This window comes from Falco punctatus (genome assembly GCF_963210335.1).
Source record: "Falco punctatus genome assembly, chromosome: 13".
NCBI lineage: Eukaryota > Metazoa > Chordata > Aves > Falconiformes > Falconidae > Falco > Falco punctatus.
In genome coordinates this window covers 24,822,211-24,843,827 of record NC_137593.1, presented here as the reverse complement: position 1 = coordinate 24,843,827, position 21,617 = coordinate 24,822,211, and the positions used below count along the sequence as shown (strand labels likewise).

The 21,617-nt window shown below is 42.8% G+C and overlaps 2 protein-coding genes and 1 long non-coding RNA gene across 16 annotated transcripts in view; 2 read left to right on the top strand and 1 right to left on the bottom strand.

Annotated features, from left to right (window-relative positions):
- The window catches only part of KLHL24 (kelch like family member 24), a 34,565-nt gene extending 23,165 nt beyond the window's left edge, over positions 1 to 11,400 (top strand). For all 5 annotated transcript variants that reach the window (XM_080409797.1, XM_080409794.1, XM_080409796.1 and 2 more), the window contains 5 exons: positions 241 to 425; positions 1,647 to 1,765; positions 2,833 to 3,021; positions 3,435 to 3,623; positions 4,827 to 11,400. In XM_080409797.1, coding sequence (XP_080265923.1) covers positions 241 to 425; positions 1,647 to 1,765; positions 2,833 to 3,021; positions 3,435 to 3,623; positions 4,827 to 5,027 — 883 coding nt within the window. In that variant the 3' untranslated portion in view covers positions 5,028 to 11,400. The remainder of the gene's footprint in view (positions 1 to 240; positions 426 to 1,646; positions 1,766 to 2,832; positions 3,022 to 3,434; positions 3,624 to 4,826) is intronic.
- Positions 8,288 to 13,761, bottom strand: LOC308072671. Of its 2 annotated transcripts, XR_013931730.1 has the most exons (3): positions 13,190 to 13,761; positions 12,834 to 12,944; positions 8,288 to 11,919 (listed from the first exon to the last, which is right to left on the bottom strand). It is a non-coding gene; the product is annotated as an uncharacterized lncRNA (long non-coding RNA). The 2 variants fall into 2 exon arrangements; XR_013931729.1 differs by having other exon boundaries at positions 12,834 to 13,761.
- The window catches only part of YEATS2 (YEATS domain containing 2), a 50,072-nt gene continuing 42,215 nt past the window's right edge, over positions 13,761 to 21,617 (top strand). For 7 of the 9 annotated variants that reach the window (XR_013931719.1, XR_013931720.1, XM_080409708.1 and 4 more), the window contains exons 1-4: positions 14,471 to 14,588; positions 17,679 to 17,776; positions 17,884 to 17,976; positions 21,066 to 21,308. Coding sequence is in view for 7 of the 9 variants with exons in the window: in XM_080409708.1 (XP_080265834.1) it covers positions 14,489 to 14,588; positions 17,679 to 17,776; positions 17,884 to 17,976; positions 21,066 to 21,308 (534 nt within the window). In the remaining 2 variants the exon portion in view is untranslated. Of the gene's footprint in view, positions 13,904 to 13,942; positions 14,344 to 14,470; positions 14,589 to 17,678; positions 17,777 to 17,883; positions 17,977 to 21,065; positions 21,309 to 21,617 lie in introns of those variants that run through there. The other 2 variants (XM_080409706.1, XM_080409707.1) reach the window with 2 other exon arrangements.

The following is a 21,617-nucleotide window of genomic DNA, read 5'->3' as shown; positions in this document are numbered from 1 at the left end:
GTGAAATTTCATTTACATGGGACGCCTGTTGGTGTGAAACCTGCAGTGTAATGAGGCAGCTGGAAACAGTGAAAATTTGCTAAATTACTTTCTTCCTTTCTATTTTTTTTCTTTGCTCTATAAGTTAATGCTACATACTAAATTTTCTGATTTTTACACAGTTTTGAAAACAGTGTTGTTTGGCCTCCATGTACTGATAAATATCTTCTACATCTTAGTTTTCTGTGTTCACTTCTTTAGATCAACTGGTTATTCTGAGGTGATAGTTGTTGTTGGAGGCTGTGAACGAGTTGGAGGGTTTAATTTGCCATACACTGAGTGCTATGATCCTGTAACAGGAGAGTGGAAGTCACTGGCCAAACTTCCGGAGTTTACCAAGTCTGAGTATGCAGTGTGTGCTCTACGGAATGATATTCTTGTTTCAGGTGAATAATCCTAAAAAAAAATTAAGACTTCTTCCTTTTCTTTGTTTTTGTGGGGTTTGGTGGTGGGATGTTTCTGGCTTTTGTTTGTTGCTTTTTTCTTTTTTTCAGCATAGTGTGGCAGATCTTTATACTGTGAACTTCCAGAACCTCAACTGAAAGTCATTTTCACTTTCTGATGTAAATGGTGAACACCAGCCCCAAACTAATCTTAGAGAAAAGTGTTTTCTGGGATTTTTGTTTGGTATTAATCATCTTTTTTTGGGGGTATCAATCTGCAACAAATATTGGTTGTATTTTAAGAGTCTAGCTCATGCTCATAAAGTATGCCACTTTAAAGTATAGTTGTGGCCTGTTTGCAGCAACAGTTGGAAAAATTACAAGCAAAAAATCCCAAGCAGTCTTTTCCCAGCAGCACTTTCTCTGCTCCAAAACGTGCTGTGTGCTGTTTAAAAAGACGAGTTGCCTAGGAGCACTGCGGTGCTGACACGTTGCTGGTGACACGCTTCTGTCCTATCATTCTATCTGTGCCTAGACTCTAAAGAAAAACAGTTAAAGCTGCTTCTCATCATGAGAATGTAAAATGGGAACAAATTCCTTTTAGCACCCAAGTTGGGGATTCATTTATGCCAGTCATTTACAGTGAAATAAGCAATAGCTGTAGGGTTTCTAACACCTTTCATTCACAATTCTTTTAGCAAGGGTAAATTACAGGGTACAGCTGATGGTTTAGACACCAGGCCCCCTGTGTTAGCTTAACCAAAGAAGTTGTCTCTGCAGGTGGGTAGTACCTGGGTCATTTGAACAGAATGTAAAATGAAGGAGATGTATGCATGAACCAAACAGAGGAACAGCTAGGGGTAGGGATGTGCCATGAGACACATAAATGGTTAAGATTTAGAGTCTCATCCAGGTAGGGACACTAAAGGAAATCTGAAGAGCATGACCAAAAGCCATTAAAATGCATTCCAATCTCAAGAAATAATCTAGTGCGATCTCAGCAGCGTTACTGGGAAAGACACACATAAACTTACTGTATGTTTTCATGTTTGAAATCCATTGAAACAGACTTTTCTCAGTCTAATGTATAAATGTAGATAGATCTGTATTTCACCTAAAGAAGATACAAAGTTGTCATTGCCCACTGTAGGGGGGCCTGTTAATACTTAATGTTTCTCGTTCAGTAAGAAATTTATTCAGATTGGAATATTTTTGTTTTTAAAGGTGGAAGAATCAATAGTCGGGATGTTTGGATTTATAACTCACAACTTAACATTTGGATCAGAGTTGCCTCCTTAAATAAAGGCAGATGGCGTCATAAAATGGCTGTTCTTCTTGGTAAAGTAAGAGAAGTATATTTGTAATCTTTTTAATAGTGGAGATGTTTGCTATATGTAAGAAAAGTGTGGAGAAGTCATACATGCATGTTTAGTATTACTTTGTATTTCCTATCAAATAACTTTAAAAATACATAGTTTCAAATAAAAGAATGTTCTAAACAATTAATCTGTTATCAGTCAGCTGCTACCTGTGGACATGAAATCATGTTACCCCTCAGGTCTGGGGAAGGGGAGGGGGGTGCTGTTTTTTCTTATCTCCAAGAAGCAACTTTTTGGGAAGCAAAGAAGCATCTGAATTTGCCTGTACTTCAAAGGTGCTGTCAGAGTAAGTTTATGCAGTTATTAACAGAAATTGGTACTGCTCTGAGTGACAGCTCTGTGCTCTTTTGTTTTTATACTTACATCTGGTTAGATTTAATATAAAATGTATGCTGTGGGGAAATGGGAAGTTTTGTTTATATGCCTTAACATAAAAGTAGTAGTTGGGATCAAGTGCTTGTGGGGATTCCATTAATGGACTTCTTAAGAGGTGAGGCTTGCAGCTGGAGCAAACAGAGGGAAGGTAGATAAAATAATAATGAGCTCTGCTGCTTAAATACAAGAGAAGCAACAGGAAAGTAAAGCAAAGCTTACAAACTGTGAGGAAGAAAAATTTCTGTAAGCAAGTAGGAAAAAAGCAAAACACAGAAAAGCAAAGGTAAATTCATATGGACTTTTGCTGCTGCTGTTGCTGAATGTAATCTGTAGAAAAAGAGAAATGCAGAGAAGTGCCTTTTTTAACAAATGCCATTCAAATAGGAAGTTTCTAGCTCACTATTAATAATACTATGCTTTGGAAGTGTGTTTGCAGTGTCATTCCACATGTGACTGAATGGAACTCTCCAGGGAGTCTCTACCTATTATTTGTAGACCATATGCTTCTCCTCCTGTATATAAATTACACATTTGAGGAAAGTATCCCTTCACAAACCTAGCCAATTAGAATTATTGCAGCTTTAATTTAATTTCATATTTAAATGTAATAACCATTCTAGAAACAAAATGATGATAGTTTTCACCACTTTGCATAGGTATATGTTGTTGGAGGATATGATGGGCAAAACCGCCTCAGCAGCGTAGAGTGTTATGATTCGTTTTCTAATCGATGGACAGAGGTGGCTCCCCTTAAAGAAGCTGTGAGTTCTCCTGCAGTCACCAGCTGTGTTGGCAAACTGTTTGTGATTGGGGGTGGTCCTGATGACAACACATGTTCTGACAAGGTCAGTTAATTGTATTTGATTGCGTCTTCTATCCATGGTAAACAGTACTGCTAGTTTAAAACCAGGTCGTACAGAGATCTGTTTTAATTGTTTTGCTGAATGGAATATGGAATTATTATAATACAAAAAATACAGAGTAGAGAATGTTAACTCAGTAGTACACAGTTACCAGGGAGTTTGTTCATAAGTTCTGTGAATTCTTAAACCTGCGTGTTAGGAAAATCATGTTGAATATAGTGCATATGTAGATGTTACTGATACATGGACCAGTGTTTATATTGACTTCTGTTTTCTTGGTGAGGTATTGCCAACCAGGTATTGCTGCTTGGGCTCTTCATGTATAACCTGGGTGGGTGTGCCAGTTTATTATTTCAGTGAGGTTTTTAAACTGAAATGCATGTATTTGTTTCCAGGTTCAGTCTTACGATCCTGATACTAATTCTTGGTTGCTCCGTGCAACTATCCCTATCGCAAAAAGATGTATTACAGCAGTGTCTTTAAACAACCTGATCTACGTTGCTGGTGGGCTTACCAAAGCAATATACTGCTATGATCCAGTTGAGGACTACTGGATGCATGTACAGAATACATTCAGCAGACAGGTAATTAACACTAAAAAGCCTCTAGACATCTGAAAGGTTTTGAGTTTTTTTCATTAATATCTTGGCATGAAATGAGTATCCTGTTAAAACTGCACCTCTGATTCCATATTTGCTTTACTACTTCATCTGTATAGTTCAAAACCTCACAGAAGAGGAAGTTTCTAACCCAGTGGCTTTTCAGTTGGGTGTCAGTTAGCCAGTCCAGACTTTTTTTTGAGAGCAGTTACTGTTGGAGAACAATGTAACAGTATAATGGATGATGTTTTAATTGTGTTGGAATTGATCTCTGTCAAGTTACACTACATGTTTTAATTTAGACTGAAGATAGTAACTTCCTTTATAATTGATTAAAGCCTTTCAATGTGACAAAAAATATTGAAGGAGGTTTTTACAGTGTGAAAAAAACTAATTTGTCACAGAAAGTGTCGACTTCAGCAGCACGAGCTGTATCACTTCCGTGTATGGAACACTGAGCAGAATTCAAAAATGTATCCCCTCAGTAGTAAAGTGCATGTATATCACTTAATTTTCCCTTATGTTTTAAAGCACCAGTCACATACTCTACCTTATCTACCTTAACATAAATTTGTTCTTTTTCCTGGCCTTCTCTCTATTCCTTTGTTTTGATCTGTGTTCTCTATTTAACTGATTTTTTTTTCATGCCCGCTTTTAAGGAAGAAATAAAATGCTATCTCTTTTTGTTTCAAGTAAGACATAGGATTCTTTTTCTGATGCATTCTTTTCTTAGACATGGCTTTTTTCCTCTCCCCTGTTTAAATCCCTCTTCCTAATCTATTACTCCTCTAAGGTGCTTCTCCTTGTTCACATTTTTTTGCACTAATAGTACCTACTGTGGTCCCTCTTCTGAAAACCTTTGTTCTCTCCTCCTTTCCTTATCTCAGATGTTTAAATGGTAAGTACAGTGTTCGGCTGTATTCTGTTGTATGCCATTGTATGCCTTGTCTGAGCTGTGTAGTGAAGGCTTAGACCTGAAGTAGTTCTTTCTGTAGGATTTTTCCGTAGGATTGTGCTGCTGCTTTCCCCAGCTATTGCACTTTCTGCATTGGCCCTTTCAGGAGAGTATAGGCCAGTCTGTTAACAAACGGTAGTCACAATGCTGTCCTCCTGCACTGGGGTAGACAAGCAGGATTTGAGGTCTTGTTTTTTCATTAATCATGTATTCCTTTGTGTATTTTGAAACAGGAGAATTGTGGCATGTCTGTGTGTAACGGAAAAATCTATATCCTTGGTGGAAGACGAGAAAATGGTGAAGCCACAGACACTATTCTTTGTTATGACCCTGCAACGGGCATTATCACAGGAGTAGCAGCCATGCCCAGGCCAGTATCATATCATGGCTGTGTGACGATTCATAGATTTAATGAAAAAGGCTTTAAACTGTAATTTTCTTGAAAAAAGAAGATGATGGCATGAATGAATCCAGTGGTCTGCTGCAAGACAGGCTTTTTAAAGATTCCTGAAATGGGAAAATGCCCTTTCCCTGCCTAAGTGTCATACGAAAATTATATCCTGTGCCTTTAGAAAAAGGGTTAATTTAACTTACAAAACAAGTCTACAAATCTATCCAGTAACCGGAGTTCAGTTGTATCTGCTGTGGGCTCTGATACAAGAGCAGTAGTAGTACATTGTACTGGTGTTCACCAAGTTTTTCCTATATGTGATTAGTAATTAAATTCTTGGAAGCTTTTTGGAGAAAGTGCCTTCACAGGCATTTGTGCCTGTGTCCTAAGAAGTGGTATCTGCAAGGTGTTTCAGGTTCTGCTAATTGGAAAAATACATAGGCAAGTAAATTCCAGAGAATCATCTAGGATAATAAACTACAATTAAAAAAAACTTACATAATTCATATGCACAGCATTCTTACAAGCAGATTGCTTGGCTTAACCAAGTAGATTTTATGTTGGATTATGCATGGTTTGGAATTAAAAAACAAAAACAAAGCCACCCAAACAAACAAAAACCAACCAAAAAACCCAAACTGCATAGGACAAATACTAGAATCTGAGGAATGCTTTTTTTCTGAAGGAGAAACTGGTTGTTGAGTGAGCCACTGCGACACGCTGCAGTGACGATTTTGTGCCTTAACACTATGGACCTTATTCATAGTGTTGCTCAATGTTCATCAGAAGTACAAGGCTCCATGACATGGAAAACGAGTGACCACTGGGCTGTAGGCGTAGAATCATAGAATCATTGGGTTGGGAAAGACCTTTAAGATCGTAGAGTGCAACGGTAAACCTCACACTGCTCACACTCCACCACTAAACCATGTCCCCAAGTGCCATGTGTACGCACTCATACTATCTCACTTCTTTAAAGCTGGATCTCAGCTGCCCTGCAGACCGCATGGGAAGAAGGCAGATTAATGCATTTGAGTGGACTGCAAAGCTTAGTATTTATTTAATTTACATCACACTGCATAGACCCATCAGGGTGTGAAGCAAATTTTGAATCCTAGTTTTTAACTTTTTCAATAGTATGGCTGAAGTCTGAAAATTACTGGGTTCACTCTTTGCTCACTGCAAAGTATCTCTAAACTCTTCAAGAAATAAGGGATGATGAATTCTGGATTCTTCTGCTTTTCTGAATCCCATGATAAATTACCTGATGATAGAGGTGGGGACTTGGGTTGCAGCTTACAGCTTATAAATTGGTCTTTCAGATATCTTGTCTGCAGAGATGGCAGGGTACCTGCCAAGTATTTCTTGGCTTTTCTTCAGACAATCACTTACTTTAGCACAGTTAAACTACTGTATAAGCTGCTTGGCCACAGATAAAGTAGTTCTGGAAAGTTCCTTCCTATCACCAGAAAAAAAACCTGTGGACCTATCCATGTAGCCATATGAGGTAACTCCCACATAACATGTTCTGGATAGTTTTGAAGCCTAGAAGGGGCCTGTATTTTATTGTCCTGTCCCCTCATCTTTTTTTTTTTTCCCCCTTTTTTAAGTAAATGTATTTTTTTTAAGTCCTTCCTAGATTTCTGTACTAGAACTCTTTATTTCCAGTACACAGTTGCATAGTTGAGGCACAAGTTCGTAAAAACTGAAGTAGCACTTGAGAGTTGGAGAATGAATAGGATTGTCTGTGTACCAATTTCCTGTTAATCGCCAAAAACCTCAGGAGCTGCCCTTCAAAGGAATTCTGAGGACAGCAGCCAGTAAGGAAGTTGGTCAGTGCCAGGGCAGGGGAAAAAAAAACCCAAAACATAAGGCCCCTGCAGAGACAGCCCTGGCCTCAGGCTTCTGGTCTCCGTGCTTGCTCAGGAGGGTGAAAACAAGCACCATCTCTGGAACATTGTTCCGCTGGACTTTCTTCATCTGTTTTCCCAGAGTATTTCTTTATGAGATGGAAATTCTGACCCTCAGTGAAGCCATGCCAAACTGGGAGTCAGCATTTTCCATAAGATATGGTCATGACTTTTAAAGAGCACTGGGAGCTGCACTTTGTGATGCATTAACTTGTAACCTCAGGAAAGGACACAAATTTCAGGTTCTGACTGAATACCAAACACTGCTTTGTATATGTTAAAAATACTGATAAAATACAAATTTCTGTGTATCGGTGATGTAATTAGGAAGTTGGTCCCTGAGCATGTACATTCACATTGCCCTAAAAAAGATGAAGTCCCTTGGTAACGTAAGACAAATGAGTCAGATAAATTAATCCTTTTCTAAGTTCCTTGTGTTTCTGCTCACCAAGTGTTACTTTAAAAAGGTAATTTCAGTACCTGTGAATAAGGTCCATTGATAGCAATGGTAATTGCCCAGTAACTGATACTGTATACTAACACTGTATGTAACTAGTGCCATCATTGTAAATGAAAATGTAAAAAATGATAGGAGCACTTAATTAGAGGTGCAATTTGAAAAACGTTCTCCTTTCCTTTGATTTCCTTCTTGCTTGTATTGAGACTTCTAATGTTGATTGTCATGCTAAACTGGTTTTAAACATTCTTTATTCTGTAGAACAATGTTGTTTATGTATAGATATCTTCTAACCTGTTCATAATACTGCACTACTCTGTAAATAACAAGATACTGCTTTCTGTGGTTTTGAAAATTCACTTTATAGTTAGTTGTCTTTTCTTAACAATGTATATACTGTTACCTATTATTTTGAAAATGACAGTGTTTAATGAACCAGCAAATGCAGAAATGTAGATGTAGAAGAAAACTTCTGCTTACAGTTCTTGAGAACCTATATTCAATGCTGAACAGTTACATGTGTGGAGCATTGCTAAAATGGCAGTTATTCATGCAATGATTTCCCTAAAACAAGCAGTGAAAATTTTTTTGTTCGTTAACTGTAAATAATTTGCACTTATGGCCTGCTCTGTTAGAAAATTATTTTTAGATGTACTAGAAAAGAACAATTCAACTTTGGCTTAACGAAAACTTACCGTTTTTCTAGAAGGATGCATTAATTTGGAAGTAGCACTGCTGAGCCACCTGTTCTCCGATGCATTTCACTTAGGTATAGATGAGTTCAAAGATTTAAACTCTCACTATTACGCTTGTAGTTTATGTGCAATCTGGCTGCTTCTAGTTTATGGGCTTGAGCAGCAAGTTGGGGTCTTTTTGTCTCAGGAGAGAAAACTGTTTATGTCATCTAGTATAATCAAAAGATTTCCATTATAAATGTTTATGATGGAAAAAAACATAATAGGTTTGGTACCTCTGCACAAAGATGTAACTTCAGTCTAACCATACATGGCAAGAGGGCTCAAGTATCTCAAGTCACACCTAAAAAAAAAAATTGTAAGAGTTGTCTAATGTTTCACCCCACTAAACAGATAATTAGAGAAATCAAGTATTTCAGTCTTAAATAAGGGTAAATGTTTTCCTCTCAATTTTGATGTCCACTTCATGAATTACATCCTTCTGTTCTTAGCAACATGATGTTAATTGAAAAGAAAGTCAATGCTTTTTGCAGCCTGACTTCGAGAAGGTTCTGAATAGGTAACATCAGTCCTGCATTACAGCAGAGCTCATAGCCTTCCGCTTTTAGACATACCACGCATTCCCTCATTTTGCAGCCATCGAGCATGTAACTTTGCCTGGTAATCATAGTTTTGCCTGTAGGCTCCCTTCTTGGTAATGCTTAAGTAGGCATATTTTGTGGAATCTCTTCCATTTTTACCATCAGATGATTCATGTTATACTATGTGCCTGGTATGCATTTTGAGGATTGGGCACTGTGCTTTCCGCTTTTGGCACTAAGGGTCCAGAATTGTAGTTACTTTCTTACTTTAATTGGCACCAATGCAGTTCTCATCAAAGATTGCTTTTGTTCCTATTCTCTGAAGCACAGGTGTCTTTAATGCAGATTATGTTGATATGAACCCTTATCATAATTTAGTCAAGCTTTTTAAATGGTATTTTTAATACTGCACATTTTTGAGAGAGGCTGACGATGTAGGGAGAGGAGGTGCTCACCTTGACAGCAGTTCAGAGGAAGCTTTGGTCGCTTGTGCTTCAGAGTAAGGACACTGCTGACTGCTCCAGCTTCTTCCTCAAAATAGTTGAGTTTACCACATTATCTTAGATAGTTACTCAATTTATCATGCTTTTGTTTTATTTGAACTGCAAGGACAAAACAAGAAGCAGTCCCACTCCCTGTGATTTCATGTTCCCCTTCAGCCGAAGGCACGGTGGTGTGCTGGAACAGTCACCCCTGGCAGCTAGGCAGAGCTGTGAACTTAGTCCAGCTCCAAAGAGAGAGATGAGAGAAACTCATTGGTGCAAGGTGAGAGATACCAGGAGGAAACACACTGCCTTTCGGGTTTGTGTGTTTGGCTGGGCTCGCCTAAACCAAGATGTTGTGGATGCTCGTAAGTTTCCAATTCCAGGTGCTGAAACTCAGCTGGTAAAAATACTTCGCATTTGTCAACTTGGTGAACTGAGCTGAGTGATAAAGATGCCTATATGGTCACAGTCTTCTAGTGGCAGCGTTCAGGAAAGCCAAAGATTTGTATTTCGGAATTGCCCATCCGGGCAAGCATATGTGGGGCTTTTTCTACCATTGAAGATGGCAAAAGCCAATTCAAGAGCATTAAGAAACTCACAAGACTTGATCACTGTGAGGCAAAATGAGTATTTTCATCTGAATGTAGACTTGTGCACACAAGAAAGCACAAATGAAATGGTTTGTTGTGCCTGGTTAAAAAAAAAAACAACTGAGCAACATAGAAAAGGAGTCTACAAGATTAGATGAGATTTTTAAGCAGACATTTGCTGTCTGGTTGGGGGCCAAGCAGTAATTTCTTTTTAAATACATCCAGCACGCAAGTTTTCTCAGTGTTGAATTATTTCAGGTGGCATTAATAGAAATGGATCTGACTGTCAGTTTATGATGATTGTGTCAGTGCTATGCGCATTGCCACAAAACAGTAAGCAGCCTCCTGCCAACCCCAAACCAGATGTGTGAATCACAGGTTCTCTGCATGCTGGCCTTGCGTCAGCATTCTTCCATAACTATGTTACACATAAGTTCATGTTACTCAAAGTGTATCATCCTGATAACATTACTAAGAACTCTTATTTACAGGAACATTTCTCTTTTTTTTTCCTAATGTAGTGCTCCAGTCTATGCTCATGTTTATTGTGCGCACATCTGTGCGTGTGAGTAATTTTGTGATCATTTTCTGGTAGTGCTGTTATAAGTAATGCACATAAGAGCCCCTGTGTACAGCATGTAATTATGGCTTACTTTGTAGTATTAGTTCCAAAGAAAATAATGTGTGTTAATTCTGAAAATACCTGTGCCTTGAATTTACCTATATTTTTATCTATTGTGAAAAAGAGCTTGGATTACTTCTCCCAGTTTATCTTTATTAGGATCGGTCTTGCTGTCTAGACTGTTGATGCGCTTCTAAGAGAAACAAATCTTGCCATTCATTAACTAGAATAGTTAAACCTCTTGTTTAGAATATGCCTAGAATGCTTCCATTATTGCAGTGCTATGGCAGATTTAATCTAGGGAAATTGGTACTTGGTTTTCTCCTATGTTTTGTTTCTAGCACTCCTTGGTGACGAAGGATTTGAGTTCAGTCTTTGACTTCTTGTCCATAACATGTACAGTCTTGTGTTTTAGTCAATAGCTTCTGCAATATTTCTGAATGCTCTGACTTGTCAGTCATGAACCTCTTGTTCAATATACATAATATGAAGCAGTGATATGGTGCAGCATGGCAATAAGCAAATCAAGAGACTTGAATGTAATGTACTATTACTAACTTCATCTGTGTAAATGCTGGACCTATGAGTCATTCTCCTTTTGGAGCACCTGTAGCAATTTGGAGTCGGATTGTAGGAGCTATTTGGCCGTGGAAAGAGAGTTTACCTCCTGAACTGTTACTCCTATGATATTTTATCTTCACTTGAAATCATGTTTTGATTTTCCTTTTTTGCTGAGGAAAACAGCAGTTCATGTTATTCCTTGCCAGTTCCTTTATTTACAGAAACATAAAAGGCATAGTTGCGTGAAGAGCTCATCTTGTCTTCAAGAAAAACCTGGTGCAGCACAAATGACATTTGAACAAATAAAGTGCAGACCACTTACAGTGTGCCAGACTCAATGTTACATTATCTCGCATATAACATTAAGATCTTCGGATTGTGCTGACAGTAGAAAAGTGATTTTGTAATGTAGCACAATTGCAATAACACCTGTTATATTTAAATCTATTTCTTGCATAATTCTACAAAAGTTTTTTAAAGTTCAGTGTACCTAATAAACAGTTGCCTTTTCAATAGTTCGCTGTGTTTTATTTAGGTTATGAGAAGTTCCAGGGTGGGGCTTGGTGGTGCAAGGAGGAAACTCCTTCCTGTTTTTTCTGGTTCATTTCACTTCGATTCTGCCGCTTTGCAGTCTCCATATCTGTCAGTCAGTCCATCCTTCTCTCTCCCAGTCTAGGTGTTTTCCCTGTTCATCTTTCTGTCCTCCTCATGGAACTTACTATTGATGTGAATAAAGGCAAGCTGGAGGCCATGCAGAAGAGTAAACTTAAAAGAGAAAAATGATACAGCCAGGGGGTGGGATGTGAAATACTGGTTAGTCCTGGGTGTTGTGATGAGCAGACTTGGAAGACAAAACCAGCATGGGAGATCTGGAAAAGGTAACAATGCTAGGGAGGTGACTGGCAACAACACAGGTTGGAAAGAGTCCTATAGAAAGTTTATTTTAAAATTAGAACTTGCCTATCTCAAGGTTCCACTTGCAGATGGCAGAGTAAGGGTTCAGACCGTGATGGAGAGGTACACCTGCAGCTGAACTGATACGAAGAAAGCATTTGGTTTAATATCTTTTTTTTTTTTTTTTTACAGATTAATCCATCTTTAACATGTTTTCTAGTGGAACACTAATCTGTACTCCTGTGTTCCTCTTCCCTATAACATGCATTCTGGATCTCAGACTTGGAACTTGTCCTTCATGTAATACTAGTCCTGCCACCTTCCCAAAAACATTTCTTGTAGGTATTGTGGCAGTCAAATACAGCTTCCATAGCTTTGCACTGTAGCCCATGTTGATCTATATCACAAGTCTATTCCTGGTGATGTATTCAGACATGGGGTGTTCTGGATATACAAAAAATAAAGACCAAGGCACTGGGGCCCTGATAACTCGATATACTCTGTGTCTCTGACACAGAAGTATAAAAGAAGCTTTTCGTAGAAATAGTGCCAGAAATTCTGCATTCCAATATAATCTACTTAAATGGACACGATAATACTGATACATCCTTCATGGGGTTTTTTTGCAGTTTTGAGATGCAGAAGACTGAAGTAGCTGCACTAGTTTCAATAGTTTTGAACCTGCCCCCACAGTAATGAGGGAGTGTATGTCAGTACTATTGGGATACGTAGTGGTTTTCAAATACCTTCTAACACGAAATAAAACTTGGCAAGCCAACAGTGTCTGCTGCAGTTCTACACTGCAGCCAGGCTTATTTACAGCAACCAAGTGGCTCTTGCTGTGGTGCCAAAAGTAAGTTACAACCCAAGTTCAATGCTTGCAGAAATTTACTTTTCTGGAAGTTGCCTGAGAGGGAATCCACAGACTGGAAGCCCACCTTAAGGTGTGTCTTAAATGTAGTCAACTGGTAGCAATATTTCAACAGCAGCCTTTTCTTCCTCTTTCCATAAAGCAGGAGGAAGAAAATAAAATTGAACTACATTACATACATACTTTTCCTGATGAGCATGATACAAATGCGAGTACAAGAAGAGTCTCCATCGATTTGCTGTAGTTCACGTTTGTTGCTTTGTAAGGAGTCGGAAAGCTGTTGTAGTAGTGGTCCTGAAATAAAAATAATTAAATAAATAAATAAAGGAATTCAAGGGATAAGCCTTGAACATTCAGCATACACTTGCAAATTAGTGGCCTCATAAATGAGCTGCAAGTACACCTCTGAGCGGGACGTTAATTTCTGCCGGTTAGCAGCTCGCTGCATGGGCCGTGGGGCTGCCGCAGGCAGGTGCTACAGCCCAGCCAAACCCGAACCCCCACTGCAGTATTAACTACGCAGATTTGGGCAGGTTTACCTCAGATTTGAGGGACTATGAGATACGGCAAGCAGTAAGTACGGTATGAGATTTTCCTGAAGCCTCTTTTTAGTCAGATCAGGGCAGGAACTCCCTTCAGCAGCCTTGTGTGGGCGGAGGGCCGCCGTCCCCCCGGGCAGGCTGCTGGCACCTCACGCCTCCCTCAGCCCAGGCCTCCCCTCTTCGTTGGTTTTTTGGCGAACCGTCAGCCTTTCACTGAACATCTTCCGTCTCGAAACGTCTTTCTCAAATTTTATGACTAATAACAATGCGGTTGTTCCACCCAGTAAGTCAGGACTCGGCCAATATATGAATATACCCACACAGGAGCCTCTCGGTGTCGCTCACCGCGGGGCTGAGGGGAGGCGGCCGCCCGCCGCCACCGCCGCGCTGAGGGAGGCCCCACGGCCCCGCGCCCCCCCGCGCCGCTGCCCCCGCCGCGCCGGCACCTGCCCGCGGCAGCAGGTGCGGGACCCCCGCCCGGGGAGGCCGCCGGCCCCGCCCCCTCGCCGCTGTCCGCCTGCGCGGGCCCCGCCCCGGCGGCTGACGGGCAGCCCGGCACACGGCCCTGCGCTCATGGCGGCGGCGGCGCTGCTGGCGGTGGTGGCGGGCCGGGGCGGCGGGGGCCGGCGCTGAGCGCCCCGGGGCGGGGCGGCGGGCGGGGGCGGCCGGTGGCGGCGGCGGCGGGGCCGGGCGGCGCGCGGCGGAGCGCGGGTGAGCGGCGGGGCGGGCGGGGGCGGGGGGGGAGGAGCGCGCGGCCGCGGCGGCTTTGTGTGCGCGGCGGGGGGAGGGGAGCGGCGCCGCCGCGCACGTGGGCCCGGCCGCGCGGGGGCCCGGCTCCGCCCCCAGCGCGCTGAGGGGGCGCCCCGACACCGGCCCCGCCGCCCCCCGGGCCCCTGGCGCGCCGCGTCCTCGGCTTCACCTCACACGGCTCCCGCTGCTGCCCCACGGCCCGGCGGGGCGCGCAAGGGGTCGAAGCGTCGTCCCCCGCCTCGGAGGGGCCGCGGGGCGGGGCGGGACCGAGCCCGCCGCGGGAGGGGCGGGAGGCCAGCCCCCCCCTCCGCACCCCCAGGGCCGCCCGGCAGACCCCGGCCCGGCAGCGGGGACCCCCGGCGGGGCGGTGCCCCTTGAAGCCCCCGTGCCGGGCTTTGCAGGTTAACCTGTGGCGACGGGGGGAGGGGTGTCCGGCGCCCCGGCCGCAGGCCTGCCCGGGCTCGGGGGTGGGAGCCTGCCCGGGGGGTCGCGGTGGGTGACCGTAATGCTTTTTATTTTTCTTCTCAGTGGAGCAGTGGGGAGAACATGTCTGGGATCAAGAGAGTGATCGCGGAGAAGGACCCCGACTACGAGGAGATCACTGTCGTGCATCCCAACAAGCGTTACAAAGCGGCTGAGCAGTCAGGTAGGAGCTGGCTGAAGTGAAGGGGTCTCCCGGGGGGAATTAGAAATGCTGGGGGTGTGCGTGCTGCCTGCGGACGGGGCGGGAAGGGGCCGGGGTAGGAGCTGAGGGGTCGGAGGAAGGGAGCTAGCGATACCTCTGAACTACCAAACGAACGTGTGATTGTCATACACGGTGCGGTTCCGACCCACTAGCTGAACCGTAAGTAAGGTGTGAGGACGCAGGCTTTGGTGCGTGGTAGCAGCTAGAGCACGAGCCCTCCAGGGCCCCAGCCCTGCAGGGCCCCAGCCATGTGCTTTGGTTCCCGTTGCTTGCTAAAGTATTATTTGCCGATGCATCTTCCCAGCAGTTACCCATGCTGAGATGTGCTCCTGACTGTGCATCTGTTTTGCAGTTTCCAGAAAGATTATCTGGTAGTTTGGGGGATACGGGTCGCAGCACAGCATGGCAGGGGGAGCAATCCATGACCCGGCAGTAGGAATAAGAGAAGTCCACAACCCTGCGGTAGGTAGAGTGGCTCTCAGAAGGTGACAGATGTTTGCAAGAGGAGTCAGATAAAGTGAAAGGGAGCAGCATAGAAGGGGTCAGCTAGGGAGGAGGAAGGGGCTTTGAAAGATGCAAGGGAGGAGGAGGAGGAGCAGGAGCAGCTACTTGACTGAACGAAAGGTGGATAAAGAAGGTGTAGTGTAGAGAGTAGCTGGATGAGTAGGTTTGTGTTTGGCACGCTTGGATATGCTTGCTTTGGGAACCAGCCTGTTGGCAGGGTGCCAGGGACAGGTTGCAGTCATCTCTGGGCAAATGAGAATAGAGCTTCTTGCCCCTGGGACAGGGAGTAGGCTAGTGATTTTTGGCATAGCACAGCTAGTGAGAGAATCGTGATGGGAGGAGCTGACAAACAGGGAGGTGAGAAAACCGAAGCTGACTGTGGGATCTGAAGAAGATCCAGGAACAGAGCAGGATGCCAGCGCTGCCAGTTGGAGAGGGACAGATGATGGCTTTGTGGGTGATGCTTTGGACAATGGCATACAGCTGGACAGGTCTGAGGAGGCCGAACTCTGAGTTGAATGTGTTGCTGGGCAGGTCCTGTCTGCCAGGTTGGTTCGGGGCCCTGACAGCGAAGCTGTGCTGGAGCTGGCCGTGGCAGAAGAGCCTCACCACTCCCAGCTGCCTGCCCTGCCTGGCTGCCAGAAGTTGCCACCCTCTGTGGTGGAGTGTCCCAGGGACTGCAGACAGATTTTTGATCTGCTTCTGAAGCAACTTTTCAGAAGGGCTTAATAATTAGCAGGCAAAGTCTCAGGGCCTTGCAAAACTGTCCTTGCCAAAGTGAACTTTGTCTTCTCCTCCAAATTGACTTCTTTCTTGCTCTTGTGGAAGATCTTGGACTTTCAATACAAGAATTCCTTAAGTATGCAAATTTCACTAGCACGATCTTAATTAAGGACTGTGGTTGACACTAAGCTGGGAAAAATATAAAAATACAGTGTTCTTAAAAGCCTCTGTAATGGAACCGCAAATCCTAAAGTGCTTTAGTTATCATAATGCTGGTGTTGCATAGCATCAATCTTGGGAAGAGATGCAGTTGTCCCTGTCTGAACTGTGTGTCTCATACCTTAACCTGTGCAGGTTTATTTTAAGTGTAGCCTTACATGTGAATTTCCTAGGCATGGTGTTCATGGCTGGAGGAAAATTATATCCCTCTGGTATTTAGTTTTGCATTACTCACACAGGTTCAACCGTAATTCTTTTTTAACGTTGGCTTTAACTCTTTCTGGTCCTAGAATATACATATATATACACATGTATCTAGAAATAAGTAAAAATATTTAGGGTACCACTGTTGCATATACAAGCATCAGCTGCCTTACTCCTGTTACAGGTACCTGATCAGATGGTAAGATTATGTATGCTAGCTGGAGCATAGCAGCAAAGTCTTGACTTGCTTTTGATTTATTTATTCTTTCTATTGGGATATTAGAAACCTCTTCAAACAGCTATGTACCCTTTAGTAAAACAAATGCTTCCTCTGAAGCTCAAAACAAAGTCTTGCTGCTGTTGCCTCCTATTCCACGTAGAAACAATGTGAGACCTTTTTCAGAGGCACCCGGGCTGTTTCTCTGATCTGCTTTGCAGTGGGGTCGCTGTACTTCTGACACAGGCTGGAGGACCTTTTCCGTGCTTTCTTCTAGAAGTACAATTCCTGCTTTTCCAAGTTCTTGCTTAGAACTTGATAAAAAAGATGTTGTTTGAACCCCCTTGATATAATCGAGGTGATATAAAGGAAGGGAAGTATTAAAGTCTACAGTAGGTGTAGAGCAAAAAGAATTGTTCTTTCTGTGTTTATACGTGTTCGAGAAAAACACAATGAGATGCCAATTTAGTTCTTAGCTGCTAATTTCCATAATGTATTTGCACAGTTTGAAATATTGAACTACTTGCTTTTTACCGAGGTCAATAAACTACTGAAAGGCTAACATTTTTTGACTGCTGTGCTGGAAGTGGGTTTTGTAAGAGGTAGACCAGCTTTCGATACTGTAGTTTCCTTTGTGGGTAATAAAAGGCTTGTAGGCGCTCCAGAGCAGGCTGCGCTTCACGCCAGCGCTGAACGTATAAAGTACTAGTTTGCCTTATTATTGCTGCATGATGTGGTGTAAATTTCCTGGATATGAATCGGGCCAAAGAGAGCAGAAAAATGTACGTAACGTTCCAGTGTACTCCTGCGCAATCGCAGCAGTAACTGCACTTGGCCATAGTACTTTAGAGTTTTCCTTTTACTGTTTACAGCTTTACTGAGACAGAAGTAAACAAACTGGTCCTGTTCTTCCCATCTTCTGTTATTTGTCATCTCAGACCTAAAAAGGGAAAAAATAGCTCTCTGCATAAGCCAGCTTTTAAAGATACATGTGGTTTTTGTTAAGACAAATTACTTACTTTTGCAGAAAGATGATCCTTCCCTTTTTTCGTGTGTGCTGAACTTACTATCCCTACACTTCTCATTCCATGATGATTTGTGATGTTTATGCTTTCAAATAGAGCCTCAAAAATAGAAATATGAAACTTCCTCCTTCTTTATTTTCCCTGTGTGGCCTTGTACAGCTCGAGATGTTGCTGTGCAGAAGATTGAGACAATTATAAAAGAACAGTTTGCCGTCGAAATGAAGAGTAAAGAACATGAAATTGAAGTTATAGATCAGGTAAAAAGGTTTTGTTCTTAAAAATACATAAGGTCCTGGTGTATTGGGGTTTGGAGGGATTGCTGCAGTGGTTACCCGTTACTATATGTTATCTCTTCTTTTTGTAGCGCCTGATTGAAGCAAGAAGGATGATGGATAAGCTGCGTGCTTGTATTGTGGCTAACTATTATGCATCTGCTGGTCTCCTTAAAGCTGGAGAGGTAAAAATTGCTTTGGGAGTAATAAGATTTTAGGGAACGTTTTCAAAGGACGATGTGTAGTTCACTGGTTGTTCAGCTGATATTTGGTTTTGAGATGTGATTTTCTGAAATGGTGGAATACGATCTGCAAATGGGGTGGCAGTGGGAGAGGACACCTGTGCATCACCAGCTGGGCCTCAGGTACTTGGCAAAGTCTTCAAGGAGCAGTTGAAAAGTCATTCAGCAGCCCTCAGTTCTGGTTTCTGAAATGCTCTGTGGTTTTTTTTTTTTTATCAGTTCTTGCACGAGAGCACCTTGCTTCTCACACACTGCACAGTTTGTCCTTGCAAAACCATGAAAAGTGGGGAACATGGTTTCCCATTTTGCAAGAAAAGAGTGGAAGCAGATGAATTTTGGAACCTCTCAGGAAACAAAAATTAAAAATCAAGACTTCTTGAGGCTTGGGCAGTGCCATGACACCATCCTCCTTTTACCCTGGCAGCCAGTCTGTTAATGATTTGGTGAACAGACTGATGGCAGCAATAAAGCCTGAGGTAAATCAAGGAGATATCACAGAGAGATTAAAAATTCACAACAGGATTAAAAAAAAAACCCAAACCTGAACCCTGTTAGTGAAACCCCAGTTCTGAGCACTCTGTCCTTAGTGGGCTGGTAATCGCAGGGTGTTCATGGCTCATGCGGACTCATGCAGATTGGCGTGTAGTTCACTACCAGCATAGGTATTTAGTTAGCATCTTTCAGTACAGGGAGTTGATCTAATTTCCAGTAAAGATCTGAGCTGATTTTTGGAAGCTGTAGGTGGATGCTGCAGACCTGGGTTTTACTCTAGTCCCATGAGAATTTCTGTTCAAAGCAGTGCCTCGCACTGATCCTCCTGGTTTTCCTGTTGTGGTTTCCAGAAGACTTGGAGTGGGGTAAAAATAAAAAGGTCTAGCTTGTTTTTCCCTCACTGAACTTAGACTGAGCAGCTGGAGTTGAAAAAGGTTGTGGTAGTATTGGGAGGCTTGGAGATCCCTCTTTCCGCCCCTGGATTTTTGTGTAGGCAGTTGAAGAACATGAGCTAGATTCTGATCTTTGAAACTACTTTCATTCAGCGTCACCGTGTGTCAGCAAGAGCTGTACCATCCCCTGTTCTTTACTCGTTCTGCCATGCAGGGTGTTCGGTTTTTCCTTGCTGATTTTCATGCTTGCCAGAAATAGCAACTTTTGTAATTGCTTCAAAGCATTCACAAAGTTTACTGGCGCATCCTTGCTTTGTTTAGTTTTCCTGTAGTTTTTATGAGCTAATGTAGCTGTATCTGCAATTACATTTTTACTTTTTTTTTTTTAAGTCCTGGTTTGCATGCAGGCTCAATCATTTCTGGTTTTGTTTTGAAGTTGTTACTGCTTTCAGTTTTCTTTGTTGCCTGATTTTAATGTGTGCTTAATGTATGTTTGACTTGGCAGTGAATGATTGTCTTGTTTCTGCTTCTGGTAGAATGGGAGTCTTTGCAGTTTAATTCAGAACCTCTAAGAAGATGACTTGCAAATTTCTAACCTGTTCTCATAAATATAAACAGTTCTTCATCCCAATGCTTGCTGGGTTTTGAGGCTTGTGATTCTGTATAGTTAGTTTATTATGTTTTCCCACAAATTAGTAGACAAGTGTTGGTCATTTTACTTGACTAGAGGTTTTAAAAAAAGAGAGAGGTTCTTGGTGGTTTGATTTGTGTTTTGGGGTTTTTATGGTCCTGTTGTGTGTGTGCCTCTGCTGTTGGATATATGGATATGACTGTCATAAGCAGGTAATTGAGAGTTGGTAATTGCTTCACTTATGTACCTAACAGACAACTGGAAAGAAAGCTCTCAAATGAAACTTTGGAGTCCCAGGTGGGACAATGTTTAACTCCACTACTTTTACTACCTCTCAGGGGCAGTTCTGCTGCTCCATAGTGGTCCTGGTATCTGTCCCCATGTCACCCCCTCAAATCACGTTGGCAGAATTTTGAATCAGGGAATTTATATGGATTAAAAAAAACCCTGCAAAGGAAAAAAAAAAAAAAACCCAAACAAAACCAACAAAAAAACCAACCAAACAAAATAATTCCAAATCAGTTTCTTGATTTGTTTTACTTTGTGACCTGCCCCCTCCCCATGAATTATTGTGCTGTCCTGGCTGATGCGGGTGATTTGTGCAGGGAAGAGGAAAAGCTTCTTTCAGCTGGTACTGCCTGCAAGAAAAGGAACTCTAGAGTGAGTCTGTGGCTTCAGGAGCCAGAGTGAGTCTGTCTGTTGGTGCACTGCTGCTGGTAAGAGGGGTGTTTCTGCTGACTTGTTTCATCATCAAACCAAGGTGATGGGCAATACTGGTGACTGGGAGAAGTGGCCAAGGGACACTTGCTTTGAGTGATGAGTGTTTTCCTTGCTGTTTCTGAAGTTAAAACAAATGCAGGAGAGAAACAAAAAAAAGGGGGGTGGGGCAATGGGCTTTGTTACAGTAATGAAAAAAACAAAAGAGATTTAAACATTCCTCTGCCCTGTCCTCCCCCTTGCAGGTTCAGGAGGATCTATGTTTAGCTTCGAGATGTCCATTTTGAGGAAAGTTTGCAAGCATGCCTAAGCACCTTATTCCTTATCCTCTGTTACGCTTTGGGAGCAGACAGGGTGCTATGTAGCTTGCCTCATAGGCATTGACAAGACTGCCAGGGAGTATCAAACCTAAAGAGCCTGATGCATTTATGTACCCTGCTTGCCTGCAAGAATCGGGCAGCTGTGGCCTTTCTATGGTAAAAGACCGTAGGTGTTGGCCCAGGGAGGGAAGACATTATTTTCAAAGGGACGTTATAGGTATTTGAGCTGGCTGCAGTCCTTTTCATAACCAGGTGGGTGTCTGAGATCACAGGGTCTAAAGGAACAGATTCAGTGTGGGGTGCTTTTCTGTAGAACCATTTTAAGCTTTTATCTTCCGCAGCATATGTTTTTCCTGCAGGGCAGCTGATTAAATATTTGTTCTTTCTTCATACATTGACCTTTTCTCTTCTGGCACAGTTTTATTTTTACCTGGACTGCAGGGAAATAGTAACCGGATCTGCCTGACCTCTTTGTTGCAGGGCACCAGGTCATGTGATGCAACAATTCTTAATCACCCTTCAATCAAGAAATTCTTGGAATCTCCCTCTAGATCATCGTCTCCAGCTAACCAGGGCTCAGACACTCCATCTGCCAACCACTCCGAGAGTGACTCGCTCTCTCAGCACAATGACTTTCTCCTGGACAAAGACAATAGCAACTTGGATGCAGACGAGCGGCTGACAAACAGCCTGGACCAGAGACAGAGCAGAAATACTGGCCGGGTAAAGTAAAACTCGAGTGGTGGTCAAGTTGTTGGACGTGTGTGCTCTGTCTGGACTCAGTGCTGGCACCAGGAGCTCTTCATGTTTTCACCCACCTTGCTGAAGATCTGTTTCTTACCCTCTCCAACTGCTTGCTCCCACTCTTTCAGCCTGGCTTTGCTGTAAGGCCAACTGAAGTGTATGTAACCTGGGTAACTCTTTTAACTCAGTCATGGCCAGCAGAGAGGTCAGCCAGGCAGTGGTGGTTGGTAGCCTCTGGGGAAGGAGGAGTTTCACAGCTTGAGCAAAGGGTTTTGCTGTGCAGATGGA